The following is a 26292-nucleotide window of genomic DNA, read 5'->3' as shown; positions in this document are numbered from 1 at the left end:
ATAAATTCTGATCACCAGTGGGCAGCGCCAGGGGGAAGAGGCTAGGGGTCATGATTGTGTTAAGTCTGCCTGTCTGATCTCACCTCCAGTGACAGGGCCGTAGGTAAGAACAGCCAGCTGTGCAGCCCCTTCTGATTGATGTTGCCCTGATGGGCTTCAAGGGCAATAACTCTTGACCATTAGAATGCGCACTTTGCTTTAGATATGTACGTGCTACGGATTCCTTAACATGTTTGTAAGCACCTGCCTTAGTTTTATCACGAAGAGCCTGCCCATGCTGTGTTGTAGACCCCAGGCCCCTGCCCAGGCCATTAACACAGAGCCCTGTCACTGAAGTCCTATCTGGCACTGAGAAAAGACTCTCCACGTTACCCTTTTTTAGGAGAAAAGGGCATCTCAGCTGCTCTGTCTTGTATATATACGTTTTAACCCGTTCGTGACCACAACGTTCTGCTGCACAGTCTAGTTGCTGTCAGGGGCCCACATATGATACATATACTGATATGATTCAGTGTTTGTTCGTTATAACGTGTTGTCCGTATCGGCAGTGCTTATTCAAATAAAGCAGAAATGGATGAGGGTATTTCTCTGCAGTAAAAGAAGGGGGCCCTCCTGTAAAACACACTCCAGGCCGCCCCCATTCAAGCAGATAACATGCTCCTCCAAAGCAAATTAATTTCTATCATTAGCAATATCGGCTGTTTCAAAAAAAATATGAACCGATTAAATGAATAATGAGGGATCAGCAAAGCATGTCATTGACTTTGAGTCTAACCAGGGGGGAATAAAGTAGAGCTATAGCTCATATGATTAAAAAATATATTATTACTATTATCATTGTTGTTTCTATTATTAACTCTTGAATTTGTCCTTTAAAAAAAGCAATACCAATGGAGTTAAGCCCGGCTGACCAAAGAAAAAAGAAAAACAAAACATTTGGCAAGGTGTATTGAGCAATACAATGCTATAGTCTTTTCTGAAAGGCATCTCCTTCTCAGAACTGCATTTTTCATATTGTGCGTTCTCCACGGGAGCATAGATCTTGATCAGGCAGGTCAATACTGAGCTGTCCTCTCCGTCTCTCTGTGAAAGTCACACAGATGCGACCTCCTTCGTCTTCATTCTGGACAGCACAGTTCAGCTGTCCCATCCCCCCATCCCTTCCCTAGGCCCATTCTCTCAGCCCTGCCCCTCGGCGTGCTGTACCCAGTTGGTTGCCTGTGTTTCCCATGCCGTGCTTCATTAACGTGCTCTTGTTGCGTGTCCCCTCTGTAGCTGAGGACGTCCCCTGCCAGACCAATCCCTGTCTGCACGGAGGGAGCTGCCTGTCACAGGCAACGCTGTACAGCTGCCACTGTCCGCCTGGCTACTCCGGGGAGAACTGCGAGATCGGTGAGGACTGGGGAGGGGAGATGTGAGGTGGGGGTTAGGATTGGTCAGGGGTCAGGAGGGTCAAGAGGGGTCATAGGTCATGGGTTAGGAACGGGGGCGGGGGGTTGTGTGGGGGCGTCAAGCCATTACTGATGGCAGACCAGCGTTGGCTTTTCTTAAAGAGAGAATTGTGTTTTTTTTTCAAACCTCAGGGGTTTGGTATGACACCCAAAAAAATTTGGTTAATATTTCGGGCATAAACCAGGAATGCAGACGCAAATTCGGGCATATTTTTAAATTTGGGAACTGATATTGACCACTCTCGTTCCCTGGCCTCTTTCCCCCCTTCTTTAAAGCTTATTTTTGTCGAGGAATCGCTCCCTCCTTCCCTGCCTTATCCAGCTTGTGTTGAGTGCTAAACTGCGATGTCATGTGACTGAACCTCGGCCGGAGAGAGGCACTCGGTCGCTGCTGTCACGGTCAAGAGGCAGGGGGTGGAGTTTGCGGGTCCGTGTCCTTGGAGAGAGGATAGGGGCAGCTGTGAGGGCAAGAGGCGCAGAGCTCCATCACATCAGAGATGCTGGGCCGAGGGGAGGCAGACTTGACAGCTGTAATGGCCCTGATTGTTAACCACTTCAACCCTTCCTGTTTGCTTATAGACGTATTTTACTGCAGGCATGCCTCCACTACTGGTCTTTTTAGTCAATGACCGTTCAATGGGATCGAATTAGAAAACAGTAAATGTGAAGTATCTATTAACTCCTTATATGGCATTTTTATGATTTTTGTCCCGTGGGGTGTTTGACATCCGAGAGATTGAAAGTGGTTGTAGTCGTGTGGGTTTGTGAGCCATAGCCAGGCTGTGGTCACGGAGAGGCTATATGAGTGAAGAGCGTTGTTAATGGGCTATTTCTTTGCAATATGCAGCAGGACTGTCTGATTCCCCTCGGTCATGTGCACCATATTAATTAATGCTAGTGGCAATCAGGTTAACTGCGTGTCATTCCAGATCGCTGTCCAGATTTGTAAGTACTTAGCTTTGGCCTTTGGCTCTCAGTGATGAGAGAAAGGGGGGAGAGGATATTTTTTCATAGCGGGATAAAAATAATTCACCTTTTTCTGCCATTCTCCTATACCTCATTTTCACCTTTGTCTTGTTTTTTTCACTCATTCTTCTTTCTTCCATTACCACATTTCCTTCTCCGTTTTCCTCAGATATATCCATGCTGTTTTTGCGTGACATCATTATCTATCCAAACCATTTGTAGAACAATGTAGCTGGGGCGAACTCTTTAAAATGATGATTTAAGCAAAAGAGGTGTGGAATGTTAAAATTCCTCAGGGGCGCACCCCGGGACGGCTGTTGTATTTGCAATTATTTCGAAGGCGTTTAGAGCCCCTGCATAATGTATGACCCCGTGTTTCTACGCCTATATAAAACATTTATGAGAGCTGTTCTGGTGGTGATGCTTCTGTATGCAGTGGCAGGTCTGAGGCCAAGGGGAGACAAGGGTGGTCTTCTCTCCCTTCCCAGAATCCTCTGCTGCTTTACAGTTTGGGGCAGCCCATCTTATTTGATGGACCCATTAGTTAGCAAAGTCCCCAATGCTCCTTCTAAGTGCAGGGGGGACAGCTCCGTTGTCACCTCTTCAGAAAGCAGCCTGCCAACTGTACCAGGCAAGCAGCCAGTTTTCCGCTGGTGCTGCCCAGTATTTAGTAGAACAGATTACGGGGAGAAGCCGTGGAAAAAGTGTGACGTTCGTTCCAAAAAACAGTTAATTAAAACCTGTGACCAAGGCTATATATATATACAGATGGGTGACAAATTAAAGGAAAAACCTGAATAAATGAGTGGAGGAACAAAACGAATGCAGAGGCCTCCAAAGAGGTGTACTGCATGATACATTTAAGCAATTAACATCCTATCATCCTGTGGCATGTATACAAATGCTGAGCAGGCCCAGCTGACCTCGATTTTGGATCAAGATGGCAAGAGGAAAGGATCTAAGTGACTTTGAAAGAGGGGTCATTATTGGGGCACGAATGGCAGGAACTTCAGTCACCAAGACTGTTCAACTGGCTCGTGTTCAACAAGTGGGCGAGTGCATGTGTGGAGACACCAAGAGAACGGGACAGGCCTGACTGCTTGACCCCTACAGAGTGATCACCTTTAGCCTATGGTGAAACATTTCTATGGGATGGGAGTGGTCTCTTCCAGAATGACAATGCCCCCATCCACAGGGCACGAGGGCTCACTGAATGGTTTGATGAGTATGAAAATTATGTGAATCATATGCTATGGTATTCACAGTAACCAGATCTCAACGCAATTGAACTGGAGATTTTGGACCGACATGTTAGACAGCGCTGTCCACCACCATCATCAACACACCAAATGAGGGAATATCTTTTGGAAGAATTGTGCTCCATCCCTCCAGTAGAGTCCAGAGTACATCAAATCAAGTACATCAAACTGAATGCTTTAGGAAAACAGTGGATTTTAGCTACTTCTCACAACCCCTCCCCAGCACTGTTTACTTAGTAGTCAAATTGGCTGCTCTCAAGCTACTATAAAGGAGTGTCTTAGGTACATTTGTATGATTTGATCATTTGTTGTGTTATCTCTTGTAAGGCACCATGGAAAAATAAATAATAATAATAACAATGGAATTGGCCCATTTTCAATCTGCAGTAAGCTCTTAGGACTGGCGGTCTGCATGAGAGAGTCACACTGAGACATAGGGAGTACACAGGGATCTCTGAGATGGAGTGAGTGTGTGTGTGTGTGTGTGTGTGTGGAGGATGGCTCACCTACGCAGCTTATCAATTCACTCCATTAGCAGTACTCTCTCTCCTGCGCAATACGTGAACAGACCGAGGGGCTGAGTAAACAAATCAGAACAAAGAGAAAATAAAAATAAAAAATCCAGGAAGGAAGAAATGGGGAAGAGAGTCAATAAAAGCCAACCGACATCTGTCAAGCCTTTTAGCACAGCGTGGCAGAGAGGAACTCCTTTGTTCCGCTTTCAGCAATTATTTTTCTCCGTCGCAACAGAAAATGAAAAGGCGAAGGCTGTGCAGGTAGGGAGAGAGGGGGAGGCAGACGGTCTCCATTGCCTTAAGCGTTGCACATAGATAATGAAGAAATGATTTGGTCTCGACTTGCAGGCTCCCGCAGAGCCCGCCGATAACTTACCTGGCAAATGAGAAAGAATAACTCACTGGCAATGACTGACACTGCAATACACACTGACAGCAAGAATATACTGAGCCAGGTACACACACTGCATCACAGAGATACATAAAATGATAGACATGTAGAAAGATGAATGGATAGACAGATATAGATACATAGATTGATAGGTAGCTAGGTAGCTAGGTAAGTAGTTTGGTAGGTAGCCAGCTAGGTAGGTAGACAATTATATAGATAGACAGGTATATACATGGATTAATAGACAGACAGTTAGTATGTTTCCAGTTGGCAAGCTAAAAGTGTAGATAGGTAGGAGGAATATATCAAATACAGGATGCACATATTTGCTTTTTCACAGTCTCTCTTTCTCTGACTCTCCCACACTTCTCCAAGCACTCTTCCACTCTCTCACCATCCCCCCAGCCTCACACTGCTTCTGTCTGCTACTGAAGTTTTCAGGAAGTTGCTCTGCACTGCTGGGCCACGGCAGCAACATGGCTCCGAAGTGGCCCCTTTTAGCACCGGCGGCACGTTGGCACACTCCAACTGTGCAACAGCACCGACGGTGCACAGCACATCTCTGTGCACCCCATATCATTTTCATTGTCAAGAAAGAAAGATAGAAAAAAGCATATTAAAGAAACAACAACAAAAAACAACAACACCAGTCTTTGCTTAGAGTGCCTGCTAATGCAACTCTCATGTTAAAAAGCAATATTCTGGCCAGCTGTCTTAAAACGAATGCACTGAATTCTTGAATTTGACTTCAAGTGGGATGACTGAGTTTTAAGGTCAGGTTAATAATTTAAAAAAAATAAAATAAAAAATAAAATAAAGAGAGAGAGAGAGAGAGAGAGAGAGAGAGAGAGATTTATATATTTAACCCCTCCACGCCACACAAAAGAGCCAATTTTCAGTCTTGTAGCTCTGCAGGGCTCTGTCGTTTCTGCAGCATGGCGCTCCACCCTACAAGGTGATTGATGGCGAGGCTGCCGCACTGTTGCTGGTTGCTTTGGGATCTTAATAAGTGATGAAAGATTCCACCTCTACGTGAGCTTCATGACTCGCTTCCTTCGTGCCTTCATTAACATCTGCAGAGAGAGAAAGATCTGCACCAGTGCGAAAAACCTGTTCCTGTTCACGGTAGCGTCACCCTGGGGTCCCTACAGCGCCATGCTCCACAGTGCCCTCCCTCGCGTCATATCTGTCGCCAGCTTTTCCATTATCCCGCCGTTTTCATGCTATGCTTGTAAAGCACTGTGCTCAGGATCCCCTCGTGCCAGGAGTTCAGAAGGCGAGGACAGCGATGGTGTCTGAGCCCCGCGGGTTTGAGCCCAGGCTGGGGAACTGACAGGCTGCGCCACGTTCAGGCGGTCGAAAGTTTCTGATCTATGCAAGTCAGACCCCGGGGTGGCATCGCAGCTGATGTCAGAGATTAATGAGGCTCGACCAGGGAGTGTCTGACTCACGTATGCCTGCAATTAAAATACACGGTGCAAACGGATCATTCATTTTTAATGTCTAGAACTCTCAACACGCCGGGAGACCACGGCGTGATAGCTGAACAAATATCTGATAGTGCAAAGATAAGAAATATTTGTACGCAAACATGATATATAAATTATAATGCCCCTGTTTAACATACGGTCATCAGCAAAATCCACGAAATCCAGTGGCAGATATGTGGTGATTAGTCGCGCATGTTAAAGACTTACTAATGCCATCTTAACTTGTTGTCACACTGATATAAACAACCAGCAGTGGGACAGAAGCAGTGCGTTATCTGGGTGTACGGGCCGTTCTTCTCTTCCACGTAACCTCCAAAGGTAGAAGATGCACTAGAGGCCGGCCCTCTATTATGTTTAAATATACGGTGCCCAGGTTCCCCCTGATAGCCGGACGTGCGATTTGGATTTGCTTGTTGCTGCAGCTGGCAGCCAAGCAGAAAGACTGCTGAACTTTCTCATCTAAATAAATAAATAAATAAATAAATACGGAAAAAGTTTATTTACAGTGGCTGCCTTCCACATCGTGATCTCTGGCTCTATGAAAACACATCAGTTCGCTGAACCCCACAGCCATGTCGCCCACGCTTTAACGATGTGGACTGTTGGTTCTGAGTGTTGGCCCGTTATTTGCCCTGCCTAACTTGATCCAGTGCAACTGCTGGAAGGCTCACACGCTGCTGAATTATCTGAGTCTGCAAGCCTCTGCAAGCTACAGGGTTTGGGGTCACAGCTCGGTAAAATACATATGGGAAAAAGCCCAGGTAGGGGTAGCAGTAAGTTTAAAAGCTTCCCTTTTCAATTGTTCGTATTAAATTTGCATGTACTGTAAGCTGGTACTGAATTGGTGCACTTAAACTGTCTGCATAAGTAATCATTCTTCTTTATTCATATTCAAAATCTGCCGTTGTATTAGTGACCGCCGTTCACCTTGGATAAAGGAGATGGTGAATTAAACAGGCCGGATAAGATGAAAAGTGGGCTCTTGTGGGAACTTACCCTGGTCCTGCCATTTCCTCCAGACCGAAATATCAGGGCTCTTGAGAATTGTTCAGAGCGCGCTGTTAATTGGAATGAAAATCAGGCTTGGGATGGCTTTGTATAGTAATCTCACATTAAAAGATGGAACAGGTTTGCTAGTTCATCCAATTAAGTAAAATCTATTCAATACTCGTGTTGTTTTTACAAATTTCAAGGTGCTCAGTGTGTTTAATAAAAGTCAAGCATGTGGCAAAAGTAAAGTAAACCACTCATGAACGTGTACAGTTTAAGCCCATGTGTCCAGCCTTGCCTCACCGTATTAAATATTTAAGCAGTGTTTTGTGAGCTGGCTCTTTGACTTGTACTAAATGAGAAAGATCGGGACACGTTACATTTCTCCTTACAATTCAGAGAAGGCGTGCATTTCTGCAGAGCCCAGCAGAGAGACCACAGTCGAGTGATGTACTCAGGCTTGTTCTCACGGATGGCTGCGGGTCAGACTCGCTCTCCAAACCCACTCCGCGTCCTCTGTGGGTTTTCCGAGTGGAACAGTCAAGCAGCTAGTCTGACAGCTGAGCGAGAAGCTGAGAAAGCTGTACCCTGGAGCTCTGTGTGTTTGTGCATTGCATTCGGAAGAGAAATAATACAAAAAAATGGTTTGACCACATTATACAAAACGGATGGAAAGCTGATCGCATCAGGCACAGTCTGAAATGTTTTGACATCTTTTCTTGTTAGCTTTAGTGCTCCCAGAACAGTTCTCTGATTGCTGCCTGTTAACTTCAGCGCAGCTGGAAATTTCCATCCACTTACCAGCTGTCACACTGCAGCCCAGCTCTCTCACACTGGGCTACTGAACACACTGCAGCCCAGCACTGCTCTTCCTCTCCGCTGTGGCTTAATCCAGGTAGCTGTCCCCTCCAGGTCCCCACTACTCTGATCAATATCCACCCGCCAACATCCCAGTGATTGACTTAGCCGCTGGTCTTTATTTAACCTGTCAGTCATGCAGTCTAGACATCTCTCGTCAGATTTTGCCTCTGCCTATCTGACAGTGTCCCACCTCTGAGAGAACTCAAACCCGTCCTCACCGTCCCCATAGCCGCCCAGCACGGTCCGACCTGGTCCCGCCCACTCCCCCAGCCCTCCTAACCCAGTGCAACTCCCATCACTCTTGCCAAGAGAGCCAATCACCCCTCTCTCTTAAAAAAGAACGGACGGTATTGAATTTGCACTTCCATTTGATTGAGAAAAGTGGTTGCTTAATGGGGATGCATCAATCTTACTGCGAGAAAAGAAAAGCCCCGAGCAATCTGTTCCCAGAGATATTTCTCATTTAAATGCAGCCATACCGAAACTGAAGCAATAACTGGCATCACTGAGATCTGAAACTTGGACAGCCCCAGACCTTCCCTCAACCTGTCTGGGGCTTCTCTCTGGAGCTCAGTTCATCTTAGCTCCCCAGCCCCCCAGTCCCCAGTCCCATAGCCCACCTGCTTTAATCTGCCTCATTCATGCATTTCATCTCATTTTTTTCCTCCGTGGCATTTTTGAACTTTGTGGGCTCTGTTTAATTGATCAAAACAGTGTTTGATCTTAAAACTGCTGGCATTTAGTTTGCTTTAATAGGCCCTTTGTGCATAATGTTATGACAAGCAAGGCTTTTAACAGTGTTTGAAAGCATCCCACAGACTACATAAAAGACAGGAGAGGACATCCCCGGTTTGGTTTTATGCCGCTGTTTACCGATTCATTGCTCCCGAGGTCCGGGCACTTGCTTGTTTATATCAGTTCATTACATCTGGACGCGCTGTCTGTTTCCAGAGGTGTTTAGTAAACATCTGGTCAGTTTTGCGAAAGCCTGCCTACCTCTCTCTCCTTCTCTCTCTCTTCCTCAACTCCATACTCCCTCATGCTCTCTCCGTTCACTCTATCTCTGCGTCTCTCTCGCGTTCTCTTTCCTTCTCTCACAGACACAATCTTCTCCGTCTCTCAAGGCAGTCCATAAAGCTCTTTTTTTATTGAAGAGATGACACTATTCAGGTTTTGCCAAGGCAATTACAATGAAGACAATCAACAAGAACGCGAGCCACATTACAGTGAAAGAGGGTAATTTATCCTTCAAACATTAATAGTAATAAAAAAGGAGACAGAGACGGCCCTGAATTTTAATGGTCTCTTTCAAATCGTCGTTAGGATCCGGTGCGCGTTTTTGGCAGACGGCTACATTTTCTGAAGAAACCCAGAAAACGTTTTTATTTTTTTTAAACTCTTGCGCCAACCACCATTAAATACCTCAGTTTCTGCTCTTCGACATACAGAGGTTCAACAGCCAGCCAGTTTGATGTTACTCCCTGAGAAAACTTAGTGTGAACCTAAAAAAATGTTTAGCGGAGTGAGTTTTTTTTCTCTCTTCGTGTTCCTTGAGTTTAAAGATAGGTATGCCAATGGTTTTTGAGTGCCGTAACCGTAACTATAAATCAGATGTTGTTCTGTAATGAAATACCAGCAATGACTTCCTATTAAGCACTGTTATGAAAAGGTGCTTTATCCTGCATCCAGGCAGCAGAACAATTCGGCAAAGTGTGACCCGTGCCGAGGTGGGGAAGGACTTATTCCCTGTGGACAAGTGCACTGCAGTGGTAACTGTCAGAGCCCGTGCTCTCAGTACTTCTCTTCTCCCTCTCCCTCTCCCTCTCCCTCCCTCTCTCTCTCTCTCTCGTTGATTTATTCTGTGAGCTGATAAATGGCCTCCTTTGTTTTCCTCTGGCTTCTCGGAAGCTGCGGTTTGCAGTTCCCCGTACGCAGCCTGGGGAATAAGCCGAGGAGGCGCTCTCTGGGCTTGCCGGCACGCCTGCCTTGTTTTGAATTATTAGTCTGTACGTTCAGAGAGCGATTGGGCAGTCGGGCAGGCAGGCACATGCTGTCGGCTCAGTGTAGCTGCAGTGCACAGCTCAGCAGTCTGCCGGAGGAGTGAGGAGCCCAGGCCAGGTGATGGAGAGGGGTGGAGGGAGGTTGGGGGAGATAGGATAGGAGTAGTAGGTTAAGATAGGAGTAGTAGGTTATATCCATTCTTAGTTTGTTTGTATGCTTTGTGTTGCCCTTCCCTGCCACACACTCCTGTGTTGGCCTGTGTGAGCTAGACAGACATAGACATGGCTTCCTTGCTGGACTTGACAGGAAACTACCAAAAAAAATGTGTGATCTACAAGACCTGTCACAACCTCCCCCCCCAGCCAGTTCTGGTCTGTTTCTTAACAGTTTTGAAGGCAGATGTGATTTTTTCCAGCGACACAATCAGTGTGATGTATATTGCTGGAGGAAACACCGTCTGCTTTGACTGCACTGGTGACTTCAAAGTCCAACCATTTTGCTCCCGGGAGCCGAGCTCAGAGCGTTGCTCCGCACTGCCCCCCGGTGTGGGCAGAGAGCGGCCCCTGACTCTCTTAGCGCCATCCATCCAGCACTTTTCAAAGGGTAAATAAATGAGCAGGGCCTCCAGGAACACAACTGCACAAAGTAAAAGCTTACTAATCCACTGAGGGTGCTTGACATCAGGATCAGTAAAAAACAGGTACCCCCCTCTACCCTTCCCCTCCTCCTCCTCTGCGCAGTGCCTTAGGGGACCCTGGATATATCAGATGGTTCTTCTGGCAAGGGATTCTGGGATGCCAGCTGTGTTTTTAATTGATTTCGCCCGCAGGCGCCAGGAGGGGAAGATAGTCAGGATTCTGCCTTCTTCTGGAAATATCAGCCCTACTTATTTATAGAGAACAGCCCGGCCGCATTCTGCAGCGAGTGTGCGGTCAGCTTTTCAGTGTGAGTCAGTGTTTAGTTTACCCAGCACTCAAGCTGTGCACGCAGACTGGCGAGCTCTGAAAGCCTTCTGCGCCCCTGTCCTTTATCCCCCATGTTTGCTTTTGGAAGCTCTTGTAAGAAGCGAGGGCATATAAACAGCGGACAGTTGGCGTACCTCATCGTGGGAGTCGCTCTGAGCTGGCAGCGCAGTCTTAGATCTGCGGCTGCTCTGTGTCTCAGTCGCTCGGATGATCGGGATCCAGACCAAGACCCATGGTGGACTGTGTGACCCATCACGGACTGTGGGACCAAACCACACTTGAGCCAGCAGGTCTTACTGTGATTAAATGTCGCCGAGCCACAGGGATGTTTCGACTGATTTTAGTTTTTCCTTTCTGATCCTGTGTGATCTTCCTTTGTCTAGTGTTGAAATGACGCACATTGTGAAGGCAGGCAACATGTACTGATGCTCAGGAAGGTGATACAAGCCGACACTGTATATCTCCCCCTGCTGACTTCCTCTGTCCCCGTTATTTTCTCCACTGCAGATATTGACGACTGTCAGTCCAACCCCTGTGAAAACGGAGGCACCTGCATTGATGAAATCAACTCCTTTGTCTGCCTGTGTCTGCCCAGCTACGGGGGAGCCACCTGTGAAAAAGGTAAGAGCAGTCATACCACCCCTCTCAATAAAAAAAGCCTTCACTTTACCCCCTTGCAACCCCCGCCAAACACCTCTGAACAAAGTGGACATACAGGGATGCACAGATCCAACTAAACTCTTTGTTGCCTTAGAAAGCGCTGTCTCATCTACATGAATGAACCCTGTCATCACCACGGAGGGGGAGCGCAAGCGATTCGCTGCGTTTTCCACTCAGTGCCAGAGAAACCGTCCTGTCTGGCATGGTTGTGTTCCTCCTGCCCCGTGCCGTGGAATAACACGATTGACTGCACCTTGCAATGGGACGCCTGGTGCAAAACCAAGTGTTGCATCGAAGAAGGGAAACATTTAAAAATAATTTAAAAAAACACCAAAAAAGAAATAAACTTGTACGGAAGGCGAAACAGAAAAAGATATGGACAAGATTCAGATATCCTCACATCCTAATCTTCTGGGATTAGTTCCAGCACCCCCCCTGTCTGTAACTGGTGGCGTGCTGGACTCCTGAGCTGTAGCCAGTCCCCCGAGCCTGCCAGGCAGCCATTGGGCCACAGCCCTGGTTAATTTCAGAGTGTGATGGAAGCGTAGCTCCCAGGCAGCGTGGCTAATGAAGCATGGGCAATCGATGCCTGCCCTGAAAAGGAGAAAGGTTGTGTATTTTTTTTTTTTGCTGTTCAAGGGATGATGGAAGTGCCAGAGGAAACACAATTCAGTTGTGCAGTGGGAGGGGGGGTGGGTGCTGTGTTGTTCTGGTGGAGCGTAACAACAGCCCCCCAACCCCCACTGCACTACACCCCCACACACACATCGCAAATACAGACACCTTACCCACCAGTCCTCCCACCTCTCCCAAAAGCCACTGTGCTGTGCCCACACGCGTCTCCAATTCAGGAGAGGGGCAGGGGGCCAGCAGGGCACGGATGAGTGAGATGTTAGGAGCTGTCTTGGTCTACTATTTGATATAATGTGTGGTTTCACATTGCTTTAACTCGGTGTGACTGGCCTGCGCTAATAGGGAAGCGTCTACGGCCTTTTGTCTTATAGGCACTCATAAAACTTGAAGTGCCTCAAAGGGAGTCCTTATCTCCATTCGTGCCGGCTGTGAATATGCTGCGTTTTGCTTTTATTCAGAGCTCGATCGATATATGTTGCTGCATTGGCAGCCTTCCTCACACTTGCACACACTTTTCTTTTTTTTTATAACCAACACACACAAAAAAAAAACTGCAAAAGAGGATTCCGATGTCAATTGCCTTCATGGCTAAACCTGGCCAGCAACTTGAACAGGCTAAGTGTGCATATGGCACTGCTTTAAGCTGTTTAATTAGTAAGCAGTAAAAAAATAAATATTGAATGAAATCCATTTCTATTTTCCCCCATCACCACGGCGGTCTAATCCGTGACAGGTATTCAAGCACCTTGCTTTGCTCTGCTGCACAGGAACAAGGTAACTCTGATTATTTGATACCCAAACCCCTCTCTAATGAGCAGGGTTAGCCTGCTCCCTGCGTGCTGTGTTTGTTGTCAAGCCGAACTCCGCCTCCTTAGCCCCTCTTGTTTCCATGGAGACCCCCGGCAGTCTCAGCATCCGTTAAGTCTTGGGCCAATGGATGCTGCCCATCTGAGAGCTCCTTACCCTCTGCCCTAGGCCTGAGAGAGATAAATAAATAAACGAATAGATACAGATCGCTACAAAAGCGTCAAACGGATTAAACATGCAAACAAACAAACAAAAATAACACATTCTTTTACGGTTCATTTCCATCATATGCCAAAACAAAAACAAAAAAAAAATTGTGAATTCATAATAAATAAAATCTAATATTTAAATAAATGACAGGCATGTTACTCCAGCATGTGAATTGGATGCAATAGCTGCTCTTGCTAAAATGGTGATTACAGACTAGGCCCAATATTTTACAATGATGGGGCCCGGACTGATGTGTTATTTAGTACATGTCATCTGAACTCGACGCTTCCTTTGGCTGTTTCCACTCGTCTGTCTGCCTGTTGCACTATAAAAAGTACCTGTCTATTCGGCTGTCTGGCAGTCTGCCAACACACCCCGTCACTGCCTTGTCATTTTCAAAGGGTTTCCTCCAGCTCCCTAAAACAATACCAAAGAGAAAATAATTCTAATAATACAGCCCGACACGGATCTCCTCTGTTGTGTTTGGGCAGGCATGACCCCAAATTAATACTTTGCAAATTAAATTAAAACCCCATTATTACAGCGCCTCTTTCTAATTAAAAACGGATGTTTGGGAGGCCGGCTGATTACCAAGTAAGAATGGGATTGCTTTCCCCCAAAAAAGGCGTTGGAAATGAGTGAACCTGTGTTTTCAGGGGCGTTGGCGTGCGAATGTATTTTTGGTTCTTTGGCGATGATGCATAAACATTTATCCAGCTCGCAGAAAAAGCTCAAAAAAACAAAAGGTGCCCTGCAATAGTTCTCAAATCCCTCGTGTGTAGTTAGGCGTGCTTGCCTGGTGATTTATGTAAGTCTTACTGCAGCATAGGAAGAAAGCGCTACACTGTCAGAGAGGGAGCTGGTTATGGCACGGTGAGCTGCGGTGCCTGGAGCTCGGGCACCAGCACTGGCACAGCCCCACTCTTCCAGGCTTGCAGTGCCTTCCCTCCCTCATAAGATTTTGGGAAAGCACACACCTGTTTCCCTACTGTCCGGTCTTCCCAAGACTCCTAGTCGTGGGTCATGCATTTGCCCTTCTCTCTCAGCTTGCATACGTCTCGAGATCCCAGGCCATGCTCATCCAGTAGTGGTTTACTTCCCGGTCTCGCTGTGGTGTAACCGATTCCACACTCGGAGATCAGGGAGAGGGCAGCTTGGTAGCACGTTGTATAATGAATCTAATTGACTTCCCCTCGATCGCTAAATTTCTTGTCTCCGCTGGGTCCTTAGACAACATTAGAGTTAATGAAGATGTATTATTTCAAAAATGCAGCAAGAGAAACAGGCGCTCGGAATTAAAACGCAGACAGCTGGGTGTGACAGAGTTTTGCCACAATATCCATCAATAAAAAGCCACTGTTGCCCTGCAGAGAACTCCAGATTTCTATAGCTGTACCTTGTATAACTACTATACAACCTTCCACACTTTACAACTTCTGTAAAGTAACGGCACACTTTCGCAGGGGCCTTCATCTGGTCTAGTTAACAAAATAAATCCCGCCATTTGTTCGTCAGCGGTTCTTTGAGAAGCACAGTTTATGAGGCGTACAAAGGGTATTATCTTTACCATTCGATTATGGCTTAATTTATTGTGGTTCCCATACAGCACGGTTAAATGAGATGTGTGCTGTGTCAGGAGCAGCTGTCAGTGGGACGGAGCTGTGTGAAGGCGGCTCCCGCAAGACGAACACGGCGACCGACACAGCTTCCTTGGAAGGGCCCAGTATGGCTCTGCCTCTTAAACCGGGCTGCATAGCTGTTCTGGTGCCGAACACGGGGCTGACCTCTGATACGCACACAGTACAGTAGACTCCAAAGCCGAGAGCTGAAGCATTTTTTAATGGGCTCCCGGTGGAACGCGTGTAATTGCCTGTTCATTAACAGAGGTTTGCATTACTGATGTCTTCTTGGCACGCCTGTCAATACACGAGGAACTTGTCTGCTTGAATTCAGATTAACAAACTGTGCTTGTCTTAATCAACAGCTGCCGGGGGAGGGGGGTGGGGGGTAGAGGAGCCCCGTACAGAAAAGGAACCCCCCGCCCCACCCCCATTTGTTTTTCTTTCTTCTTCAGTCTCTCAATCCCTCTCTCTTCCCTCACTCGCTGGCACCCTCCCTCCCTTCTCTCTCCTCCTCTTTCTTCTCAATTCTGCCTCTCGCAGACAGGGGCTAACAGGGCTGCCTCTTTGAAGTCCTAAACCGTGCGCTGCCGCAACCCCATCTTCATTATTTTAACAATGCCTTTTGTATAAGAGCGGAAAATAGCCGCAGGCATTTCGGAAATGTTTTGTCTCAAGGTAATCCGAGACAATTAGCAGGCGCTGTAAATGGTCTCCAGTAATCATTTCTAATTAGGTCTGGCTAAAACCTGTTCTTATATTTCTATCAGCCTGATAAAAAAAAAAGGTGCCATCTACGTTTTGCAAGTTTGGCAGATGCAGAAAGACCGTCTGTAATGAGCAACATTTCATATGAATATCAAAGGTACGGTATGTGAGATCCTTTAATTAATGATAGCGGTGAAACAGCTTGTTTAGGAGAGAGAATGGCAATTGCGAAGAACAATAGGACAGCAATAACCCTTTCTTCGTCCAGGATGTGTGCTTGAAAACAATGACGCATAACAAAAATACGCAAAAGGAGCACAATTATAATTGGATGCATTCCGGGAAATAGATGCATACAGATCATATTTACCACGAGAAAAATACCAAATAAACACAAAATGCTAAATAAACATATACTTCACATATAAGAAATCATACAAATATACAAAATCAATAAAACAATGGACACACTTCTTCCATCAGCCCTTTTTTTCCCTCAAAGAACGCACGCTGGAGTGGGCACACACCCTCATAGACAAAACTGGGCAGGTGAGGTCAAATAGGGAGCACATCAATTCAATTCGTCCCGCGACAATTCGTCCCCGACATCAGAGACTGGGACCTGCTTGTAACCCACCAGCAGTTCCAAGTGCATAACCTCCATTATGTAGTGTCTAGGTCTGATGTGCAAAAACACATTTTAATCGCTGTGTGAATTCCCAGTGAAAGGTTTATCTCAAGCACACTTTCGTACAGACATCTGGTAAGATACAGTGGGGGTGGGGAATTGCAATTTCATGCCACCCTCTTGCTAAACCTTGCTTTCATGGCAACCCTCACTTTGGGCTTTAGTTACAATCTGTCAGGTACAAACCATTCAATAGCAGGACCTTCGCTTGGCACTAGCTGGCACACTTTCTGGGCTCTGTGCCAGGACTAGCCCACTCTCTGCGGGGAAAGCATGGGCTTCTTTACTCTTGCGGTGTTTACAGATAACAAATCCCGTTTCCCAAATCGGAGCCTCGGTCAAGGTCTGTGTGTGCGATATCTAGCACAACCCGTATCATTTGCAAGCCATGAGGAAAGGTTGGGCTGAAACCAGAACTTTAATCTGGCTGATCTACCCGTTTCTTGCAGAAATTGTTTTCCCCACTAAGAGTCATAACCTAACAAGCATTTCTGACTAGCTATATCCTGCACAGTAGTGCCAGCAGTCCAGTAAAAAAAGGAAGTCTGTGGCAGCATCTGTGAAAAACAGCCGCGTCAGATTGCCAACCTGACTTCTCACAGGAGGAAATGAAAAAAAACGGGGACAAGTGTGAAAACCCAACAGACCGCCCCGTTGCACACAGCCTCCCACCCCCGTTCCCCGTCCCACTCCCTGTCACTCATCCCTATTCTGTGATTGAACTCAATTTATCTGGAGATAGGGCTCTCCGATCTCAGAGCAATATAGCACGCATGCCCTGCTTCTATCTGGGCCCCAGCAGACAAGCAGCCACGGTATTAGCTGCCTTTTTGAGGGATGCCTGCCACAGATCTCAGCCACGTGTGGGAGGGGGCGGGGGATTGCTCTGAAGCGCCGAGGCGTCAATGGACTGTCTGCAATTCCTCCCGGTGTCTGCTGGGGAGAATGTGTGGAGGAGAGGCTGTGTTTGCAGATGCTATCCTCACTGTGTCTTTCTGGTCTAAATGTAGACAGGGAGGCGGTTGGGGACACTAAAGTCCTAGTGACCCCTCCCCAGGCAGTGTCTACCAGAGGGGCCGAAAGCAATTTGCTACAATCTGTTCCTCACTGCTGGTCGCGGTGAAGGGAGAGACGCACATAAACACCTATGCTTGAGCAGAATCTCAAGTATCTATTATGTGAGACGCTCAGTCACGGGAAATACAATCCCACTCAGACTAAAAGGGAGCTGAGGAGCTGAGTGGGCACGGCTTCTTGCTCCTCATATGGTAGCTACGTTGCACCTATTGTGGTGCCACCAAACCCCCTGCCCCCTCCAGAAGTGCCAGTCAGCCCTCCTGCAGGACAGCCACCAGCGGGGGCTCCTTCCTCTCCATCTCTCCTGCACTCATTTGCATGCAAAGCGGGGCTGGGAAGGCCGATTTGCACCCAGCCAATTTGCCAGTGTCACCTTAGATTTGCTGCCGGAGCCGCCAGGCTGTACTCTGTGCCACTCTCCCTGCCCACAGCTGGTATCAGAGAGCTGGATTTCCGTGGTTGTTAACATCACCTAACTTGTGGATAATGTGCAAATTACACATGCCGGCGATGCTCTGAAGGCCTGGGGTGGCCTGTGAGAGCAGGAGAGAGGTTCCTCTGACACCGATGTTGACAGGGTTTAATTAGCAAGCAGAGCTCGGGTGAGAAGGGTTTCTTTTTTTTTTTGTAATGCTTTCGAATAAAATTCAGAGTCCTCAAGCTAACATAGAATGCACTTTTAACTGGCATGTCTCAACAACATGTATGTAAGCAGAAGGGGAGATCTTCAGCAGGCAGAATAAAGAATTAGCATTTCAGGTCATTCCGGATGGCATTCAATTTAGAAGAAAGTTGGGGACTGTGTGCAAATATTATATGACAGGCACCGTGTAAATGACTGTGTGAGCAGCCCAGGGTTAGGCACAAGGTGAATTAGGATGGCTGTCAGCGAAGTCACTTAGCGATCCTTCAGTAATGACGGATCCACCAGCCCTTAAATAGAACACAAAAAGGTTGTGAGATGCACGGCGCAATACATCACCGGGGGTTGCAATCCCTGCCTGAGTAACATGTGTGCAGTTTTGTTTGTCATCAGTCACTTCCTTAGTATTTAAACATATGTCTTTACACCAAGAGGTTGGCAGGGGTGTGTCCTGGAAGACGCTGTCAACCTCACGTCACTCCCAGTTACAGGTGATACGCCAAAAAACTAATTTAATTTTTACTCGTGCGAGCAGAGGTTCCTCAGAGTACGCAAATCAGAGGCCATTAGGACGTGTATAGACCCCCTTGTTAATCTAATGAAATATATATACATCCGAAATTGTAAACCAATTACCGAAGAATTAACCGGTAGGATTCATTTCGGGATCGTGCTAAAGGGCACTGTTTAAAACGCAGCCATGGATGCAGGGGCAATTAACTTCTGAGTTCTCCGTGTCCCTTTGCTGTAGTGCAGGACGAAGAGTCTTTTCAAGTCAATGAGTAATGACATTTGAACACATCTCTCTGTTAATGGACTTGTTTGGTGTGGAATTAAAAAAAAAAAAAGGAGAGCGAGAGACGGCTCGCAGAACCGATAAAGGCAGGTAGCGTCGTCCTGAACAGCGAACTGAAACGGATGGAAAAGTGGCAGTACCCTTGCGCATGTCTCTTCTGGTAAATGTGCCATAGGGATTTTTGCAATTCTAAAATACTGTGGTTTTACTGTAGTTTTACATCGGTTCAATACCACACTATGGCTTGATCAATCAGGCCTGTTAAGTGCAGTAGACCATGGTAGAGTGTAGTAAATCACAGTGGAGGCAAGATAATACCCATACTGTAAAACTGAGTCACTGTAAGACAGTGGTACTCAAACCTATCCTGGTTCTCAAATAATACCTACCCTGCTGGTTTTTGTTCCAACAGAGCTCTCAATTACTTAATTGAAACATTAATTTAAGTAATTTGATTAGATTTGACTTTTTAAATTGTGTAAATGATACAAAGTTGGATCCTTAATAAGATCATAACAATTTTAAACTTATCTTAAAACCCCTACTGTTAAAAATAATTAAAAGGCTCTGATTTAGGAAATTATTAGTTCAATTAAGGGTTCAGTTAAGTAATTGAGAGCTCGGTTGTAATAAAAACCAGCAGAGTGGGGGTCCTCCAGAACAGGTTTGAGAACCACTGCTGTAAGACTATGGTACCCCCATGTTAAAACCTGTTCTCCTCTCCTCTCCACCCTGCTCTGCACAGACACAGAGGGCTGCGAACACAACTGGAGAAAGTTCCACGGCCACTGCTACCGCTACTTCACCCACCGGCACACCTGGGAGGATGCGGAGAAGGACTGCCGGGAGCACAGTGGACACCTGGCCAGCATCCACTCCCCCGAGGAGCAAGACTTTGTCAATGGTGCGTACACCCCCACCGGCGAACCCAGCGCAGTGCCGGCCTAGCGCTGGGCACAGCAGAGCAAAGCACATTGTAACCCAGCTCAGCCCTGTATAACGCAGTCAACTACAGCCCAGCACTCAAAACAGCTGCACTGAGAGAACACAAACCATACAGTACAGCTTGACACAGTACTGCACAGCTCACAATATAGCTTGACACAGTACAGCATGGCACAGTATAACACAGCTCACATTATAGCTTGGCACAGTATAGAACAGCTCATAGTACAACGCAGGATACAAAACTCTGCATTGTCTCCAAATGATCTTGCAGCACCATTTAAAATGTACCACATGAGCAAGACCGCTTTTTATGACACAACCCAACCATCGACGATAACAGCAACCAAAAACAAAAAGGAAAATAATCTAGCCTAATAGCCCGATAAATAGATGTCTCCCCCCCTGCAATAAATGACCCAAACTCATGAATGAGATTAATGTTCCTGATAATGATGTTAATAAGCTGGAAGTTTATTGAAACTCCATAATCACTACTCCACCTCCCCAAATGAAAGCTAAAACATTTCCTCATAAATTGTATTATGGCTGTCTTCAAGCTAGCCGTATCACCAGGACTTAATTTGTTAGGCAATAATAATAATATAGCACCATTAAAAAGCACCTTTTATGAAATGCTGTACACAGAGCTATTCAGTATGCGAAACCGAGACCCAGCGAAAGTCCTTGCATAAGGCGGAGGTCAGACGCAGTGTTATTAATCTGTTGCAAAAGTTTGGGAGTAACGGCTGCATTTAAGTTTGGCTGCCATCAGCGTTTTCACAGTGCTGATAATAGATTAGGGTCAAACAATGCTGATAACTTTATTACGGGTTAATAATGAGATCGCCCTCGGAAACCTCCCGAGAGATTCCTCCTGCAAATTTGTTAAGCCTGTAATTATATTCACAGAAGAGGAACCTGCCTGCCTGTGTGTGTGTGAGTGTAAGTGTGTGATGCGCTCTATTCGTATTACTGAAGGGTTTCCTAAGGGCAGAAGCACAGGATTAGTCCAGACGGAAAGCATTTTGTTGTTGTAGTTGTCATCATTGTGCTGGTGGCTGCCGTTTTGCTATTTTGTGTTGCTGTGTTCAAACACGGGTGTCTGTTGTCTCCCAGGCCTGGGTCACGAGAACACCTGGATCGGACTCAATGACCGCACGGTGGAGGAGGATTTCCAGTGGACGGACACCATGGCACTGGTGAGGGCTCACGACTACGGCCACACGGGCCTCAGAGTCAGAGCGAAATAATAACAATGTCCTGTCCAACATGATTTATTCCTCATTCCTCAGCCTGTGCTCTCTCTCTTTCTCTCCCTCCCTCCTCTGCAGCAATACGAGAACTGGCGGGAGAACCAGCCGGACAATTTCTTCGCGGGCGGCGAGGACTGCGTGGTGATGATCGCGCATGAGAACGGCAAGTGGAACGATGTGCCCTGCAACTACAACCTGCCCTACATCTGCAAGAAAGGCACAGGTAACGGCGCCCCCCTGCTGGCTGGTCTGGGCAATACCCCGCCTCTGCTAATCCCAGGTTCGGTTTTCACAGGCTGTGCTGCTTTCCTGGTGGATACACTGCCCTCCCTTTGGACCACACACATGAGGCGTACCGAGTCAAGATATCCTGCAGTGTGGGCTGCGAGACCTTCATTGTCCTAGGATTTGCATTTTTAAAAGGCAGTTTTATAAATAGTTTAAGAGTTCCCCAGTGGCACATTTCACTCAAATCGTACATTGCGTGATGTGGAAAGTGAACCACATGTCTGGAACAGTTTTCCAGACTGCGTCGTGCTGTCGCTGAGTCTGTTTTCTACAGTGGAGCTCAGAGGAATGCCTTTCTACAGGCTAAATGTACCCAGTTTCTACAGAAGCCAAGCAGAGATTGTCTGGGAGGAGCTTGATGCTCCCGAGTGCCTTTATTTATCTCTTGAATAAAGAAATCAGGAGTGGGGAAAACAAGCCTGCACGTGCTTAATCCACTAACCTTTTAAGTGTCGCTCACCAGAAGCAAAGCGCAGAGGTTTAAAATATCTCTGGACTCCAGTTCCTAAGGCTTCACAAATTCCTGCTCAGAGCTGCGTCAGTTGATGCAAAACAGTTGGAAATGTCTGGTTGCGCAGGAAGAGAGAGCGGGTTAAAAATACTGTCTCGAAAAACAGGCTATTTACAAAGACATCTGTGCCGCCTCCCACACTGTGCCCCTCGCGGCCTCCCCGTGGAGAAGTGGTCTGCTCCGGGAGGCGAGTGTGACTCTTGTTGAAGCATCAGCCCAGCTGTCTCTCTGCCCTGGAGACAGATGTGCATTAACCTGCCACCAAGCGGCACCGACTCACACTGGCAGGAATGGTAAAGCTGCCCTCCCCGCTCCCACCCTCACACAGACACAGACGCACATCCCTCAGTCCTTGGATCAGCTGCTGTGGGTGGCTTGGAACTGATTGCTCATGTTGGACCCACTGAGAGCTCCGGTGAGAAGGCGTGGAGGGTGGGGGCTGATGTCCAACTGTGTTTTCTACTGCGTTTGCCTTTTACAGTGTCGGAGAACCATCGCACGAGCTTGTGGCGCTCAAAGAATAAAAAAAAACTCCTACAACCAGGGCCTAGTGAGTCACAAGCTATTGACGTCACTCCATCCCGGAGAAGGCAATTTTTTTAGTTTTTCTACAGGTTTAGTTTTCTTCAGTCTTCCAGTGTTGAATGAATCTCGGTCGCTATCAAAACATCCCTGCCCCCAGCTCTGCCACTGTCTCCCTGTGCTTTATCCTGAGCAAGATACGGAATAATCTTCAAATGTAGGATTAAGCATAAAACCATCCTGTAGTCCTAGACTCTGCAGCAGCAGCAGTCGATGCACAGATGACCTTTCCAGGCTATAGAAAATAAGGACATACCCCTCCCAGATGACCAATTATTACAATGACTATTCCTTGGGATGTTGGGCCCGGTTCATAACGCGTTCATCACAATTTTTCCTAATAAAGCGGTGAATCAGTGAAGTTTGTCTCATGCATCTTTCAATACTGGCATTCTGACCACGTTTCCGTGAGTAGTTTTCTTTTTTTGCGAAAAATCACCAGACCGTTTCTTGTCACGCGCCTTGCAATGACAACTGGAGCACGCGGCAATTCATTACACGGTTTTGCTTATCTTAACCAGTGCTTTACAAACACGCCCCGCTGATCGCGTTTGTCTCAAAGGGAAAAGGTGAGCTCTGTTTATTTTTTCCCTCTCATGTCCACTGCGATTGATCCGGCTGAGAAATTATTTAACTGGCGTTGCTGTGCCGAAGCCTTTGTTCTCCGGCACGGTGCTGTGTCAGTGACATTGCTCGATGGGGCTGTAAGTCTACCTGAGCCTTGGCTTACACTCCTAGGGCTGAAGCCATTCTCCTGGTAGTCTCTCTTCTTTCATTAGCAGGGAAACCACAGTGATCTGCAGCTAGAAATAAATACAGCTGTGACTTTGTAAGTTGTGCCCTAGGCTAGACAGCCAGGCAGGGAGACCTTTAAGGGACTGTAGCATTACACTGTCATCAAATGCTGGTTTTCAGATCAGTTTGCACTAAATTCCCACGATTAGGCTGCTCGACAGATAACCTAGGGTGTCCTTTTTTTTCTAGGATTAATTTGATTGCAAATGTTGCGTGAAATCCAGGCTCTGGGATTAATTATATTCCTCCCCGGGTGGCTTGCCACTGAGAGGTGTTGATATACAGTAGGTGGGAACGCTCTGTATTGGGGTCTCCTGCAAGGTTGCCTCTGGCTCCTGCGCTAGGATTAATAGACCACCTTAGAATTCATTACTGCCCATTGCAGTCTGCCGGCTCGGGATTGCGTGATAGAGTCCGACTCTGGGTTTGCCCTTCGTGCACATGGTAATCCAAATGGGATTTTGTTACAGCAGCAAGAGTGCCATCTAGGGAACATGTGAGATACTGCAAGATCAGGGTCCAATCAGTTACTTTTTTGGTAATTAATTCTTCCATTTCTTCTTCTTCCTCCTTACTTTTTTCTTTTCTTTACAAAATCAAAACATTGAGTTCCTTTCATTTTCCCCCCATCGTCCTCGGGCATCACATTTGATCAGTTTGATGAATGCGCCAAAAAAGAAAGAAAATAAAAGCCAACACGGCGCCGAGGAGAATCGAGGTAATCAAAAGCCAAGCCACTTGAAAACCCATCCCTTGCCGCAGTGAAGTATATTTTCCTATTGATTTGCACTTCCCTAGGAAAAGATCACTCAGAATATGCCTTCTCAAACAGAGAGGTCTTGATGTCTACGAGCTGTACCAGAAATGATATGTGACAGCACTGGGAATTACGAAGAGATTATGTTTTTAAAGCAAGAGTTTCGATTCTGGTTCATTTTGTCTTTCCATTTACTTGCCCCAGCGATGTGGCCTCCAACCCTGCTTCTGGACATTCCCAATCCATTGGATTTCATAGCAGTCTACAACTCCTGGATGAAGATCATGCTAATATTGACTAATTTAGCTGATAATTGGTTCAACTAGGTACCTAAGATTGGGCTTGATTGGATTGGAAAACACAACACACTGGAGCTCTCCAGGACAGAGCTGGAGACCTGTGATGTAGGTGAATGGACTAACTTGGGTCCTTCCATTCCTGCCCTAGCAGGGACTTGGACTCAAGCATTGCTTTTAAATTAATAATTGAGCCTTGGATTAATTGAACCAAGCTGTAGCTGAAGATCACTTCAAACAGTGAAGTCTGAGCTGGCATAAGACTTTGCGGAGTAATGGAACGGAAGAGCCTACCTCCAGACCAGTCTCGTGTGATTTAATTCAGCTGTCTGAGAAGAACTGCAGAGCAGCAGATCCAGGAATGTGTGTTGCCCGTGGTTACCCCCCTAGACTCTGTCACATCAGAAAAACCCCCAGCCTTCTGCCTTCTCCGCCTGCCATGGTTTCCACTTCATAAAATCCCTTTTCAGTGTGGGATGTGAGTCACAGCCTGTCCCCTTCCATCACATCACTGGCAGCATGCAGAACGCCGGAGAGATTGACAGCGCTGGCTCCCAGGATGTGCACATTTTTGGTTGTTTCTTTGTTCCAGATACAGAGCCAGTTACAGTCACGCTAGCCCCAGCCTAGTTTTAACCTCTTCAGTACATGCGTGTGTCAGGATGTGCATGAAAGACTTGGCACCTGTCTTGTTGGTAGAATTCCTTTTTAGAAATGCGTGGTGCCTTTACAGCATATCCATAAAGCTTAACGCAAATGACAAACATGTTATATTAAACCATTAATATATTCTTACGAATAAATATGCTGTTTTTATGCACTATGCATGACTCTTAAAAGCAGATTAATAAGTGGCAAATCAGAACACTAACTTGTTTTTCAGTTGTATTTGGATGGTCTTGATTAATCCCAGGTCCTGTGTTTACCTGTGTGTCCCTCGTCTGTGTGTGTCTGTGCGTCTTCTGTGCGTCCATGTATCCCTCTTGTGTGTCTGTTTCCTGGCAGTGCTGTGCGGGTCCCCCCCCTCGGTGGAGAACGCCTTCCTGATTGGTCGGAAGCGAGCGCACTATGACATCCACTCGGTGGTGCGGTACCAGTGCGCCGACGGCTTCCTGCAGCGCCACGTGCCCACCGCCAAGTGCCGCGGCAACGGGAAGTGGGATCGGCCCAAGATCATCTGCACAAAGTGTGAGTGAGAGCCCCAACGCCTCTGTCCCAGGAAACGATGCCATGTCCACCTCCCCCAGCCATTCAGCCTTAGACCTCACCTGCGAGCATCAGTTCGATAGGCAGACAGATCCAGGTGTTAATTACATTTTCGGGAACCAGAGGGGCTCATCTCTGCCCTGTTTCTCAGCACTTGATTAAACAAAATACCCTCTTTCAGGTGACAAAGATATCCCTAGAGTGCTTTTAACATGTGAGGTGTTTAACACAGACACTGGTTTATGCTTCTAGAGACTGTGATTTGCAGGTCACATCCTGGCTAGAGAAGTATTAAAGAAAAGTTTTCACTGTTTATTCCACATCAGGGCCATTGTCCTTAGCTCAAGCAGTCATGCCATTTCAGTGCTGTGTCCTTCAGTGTCTGAATACGCCGTGCCGAGGAACGCTGATTATTCCCATTGTGAGCAGAGGCCAACAGTAGCATTACACTCATCCTCCTCCTGGAAAAATGCCCGTGGACCGCACATACAGGAGCGGTTCTAAAGACTCCTGTTCAAATAGCCTTCCACTGGCGGTTCTGCGCCCACACTCTTCATATTCACCCCTTTGTCAGTGAATGAATGCTTGGTTAGGTCTCTTCTCATCTAGGTCGGAACTACAGTAGCATTCCCCTGCTGTCTCGGCATTATGCTTTTTTTTTTATTTGTTCACAATTTTCAGCCCAGGTTATTATTATTATTATGAAAGGTTGCCACCTCTGTGTAGAATACAATCCGGGATGTTTGGTCATATGACATGGGGTAAAAACTGGGGTAAAAACTAAGCCAGTAGCGGTCTGTTGCTCAGGCATGTCCATCCAACATCAAAACTCCAACCTAGGCAACCAAATCCAAAACACAACATGGCTATTAGAAAGCCGAAGCACAGCCATGACCGTAGTGGATACCGACGCTTACTGGGAAGTC

General features: G+C 46.8%; 1 protein-coding gene across 2 annotated transcripts in view; it reads left to right on the top strand.

The window, feature by feature from the left end:
- The window catches only part of ncanb (neurocan b), an 89576-nt gene that overhangs the window by 57011 nt on the left and 6273 nt on the right, over positions 1-26292 (top strand). Inside the window, exons 9-14 of one of the 2 annotated variants that reach the window (XM_066695729.1) lie at positions 1276-1392; positions 11397-11510; positions 19476-19634; positions 20795-20877; positions 21010-21154; positions 25166-25348. In XM_066695729.1, coding sequence (XP_066551826.1) covers positions 1276-1392; positions 11397-11510; positions 19476-19634; positions 20795-20877; positions 21010-21154; positions 25166-25348 — 801 coding nt within the window. The remainder of the gene's footprint in view (positions 1-1275; positions 1393-11396; positions 11511-19475; positions 19635-20794; positions 20878-21009; positions 21155-25165; positions 25349-26292) is intronic. The other variant, XM_066695730.1, reaches the window with a different exon arrangement.

The sequence above is a fragment of the Amia ocellicauda genome, chromosome 22, assembly GCF_036373705.1.
Source record: "Amia ocellicauda isolate fAmiCal2 chromosome 22, fAmiCal2.hap1, whole genome shotgun sequence".
In the NCBI taxonomy this organism is placed as follows: Eukaryota; Metazoa; Chordata; class Actinopteri; order Amiiformes; family Amiidae; genus Amia; species Amia ocellicauda.
This window is presented reverse-complemented; position numbering and strand designations above follow the sequence as displayed.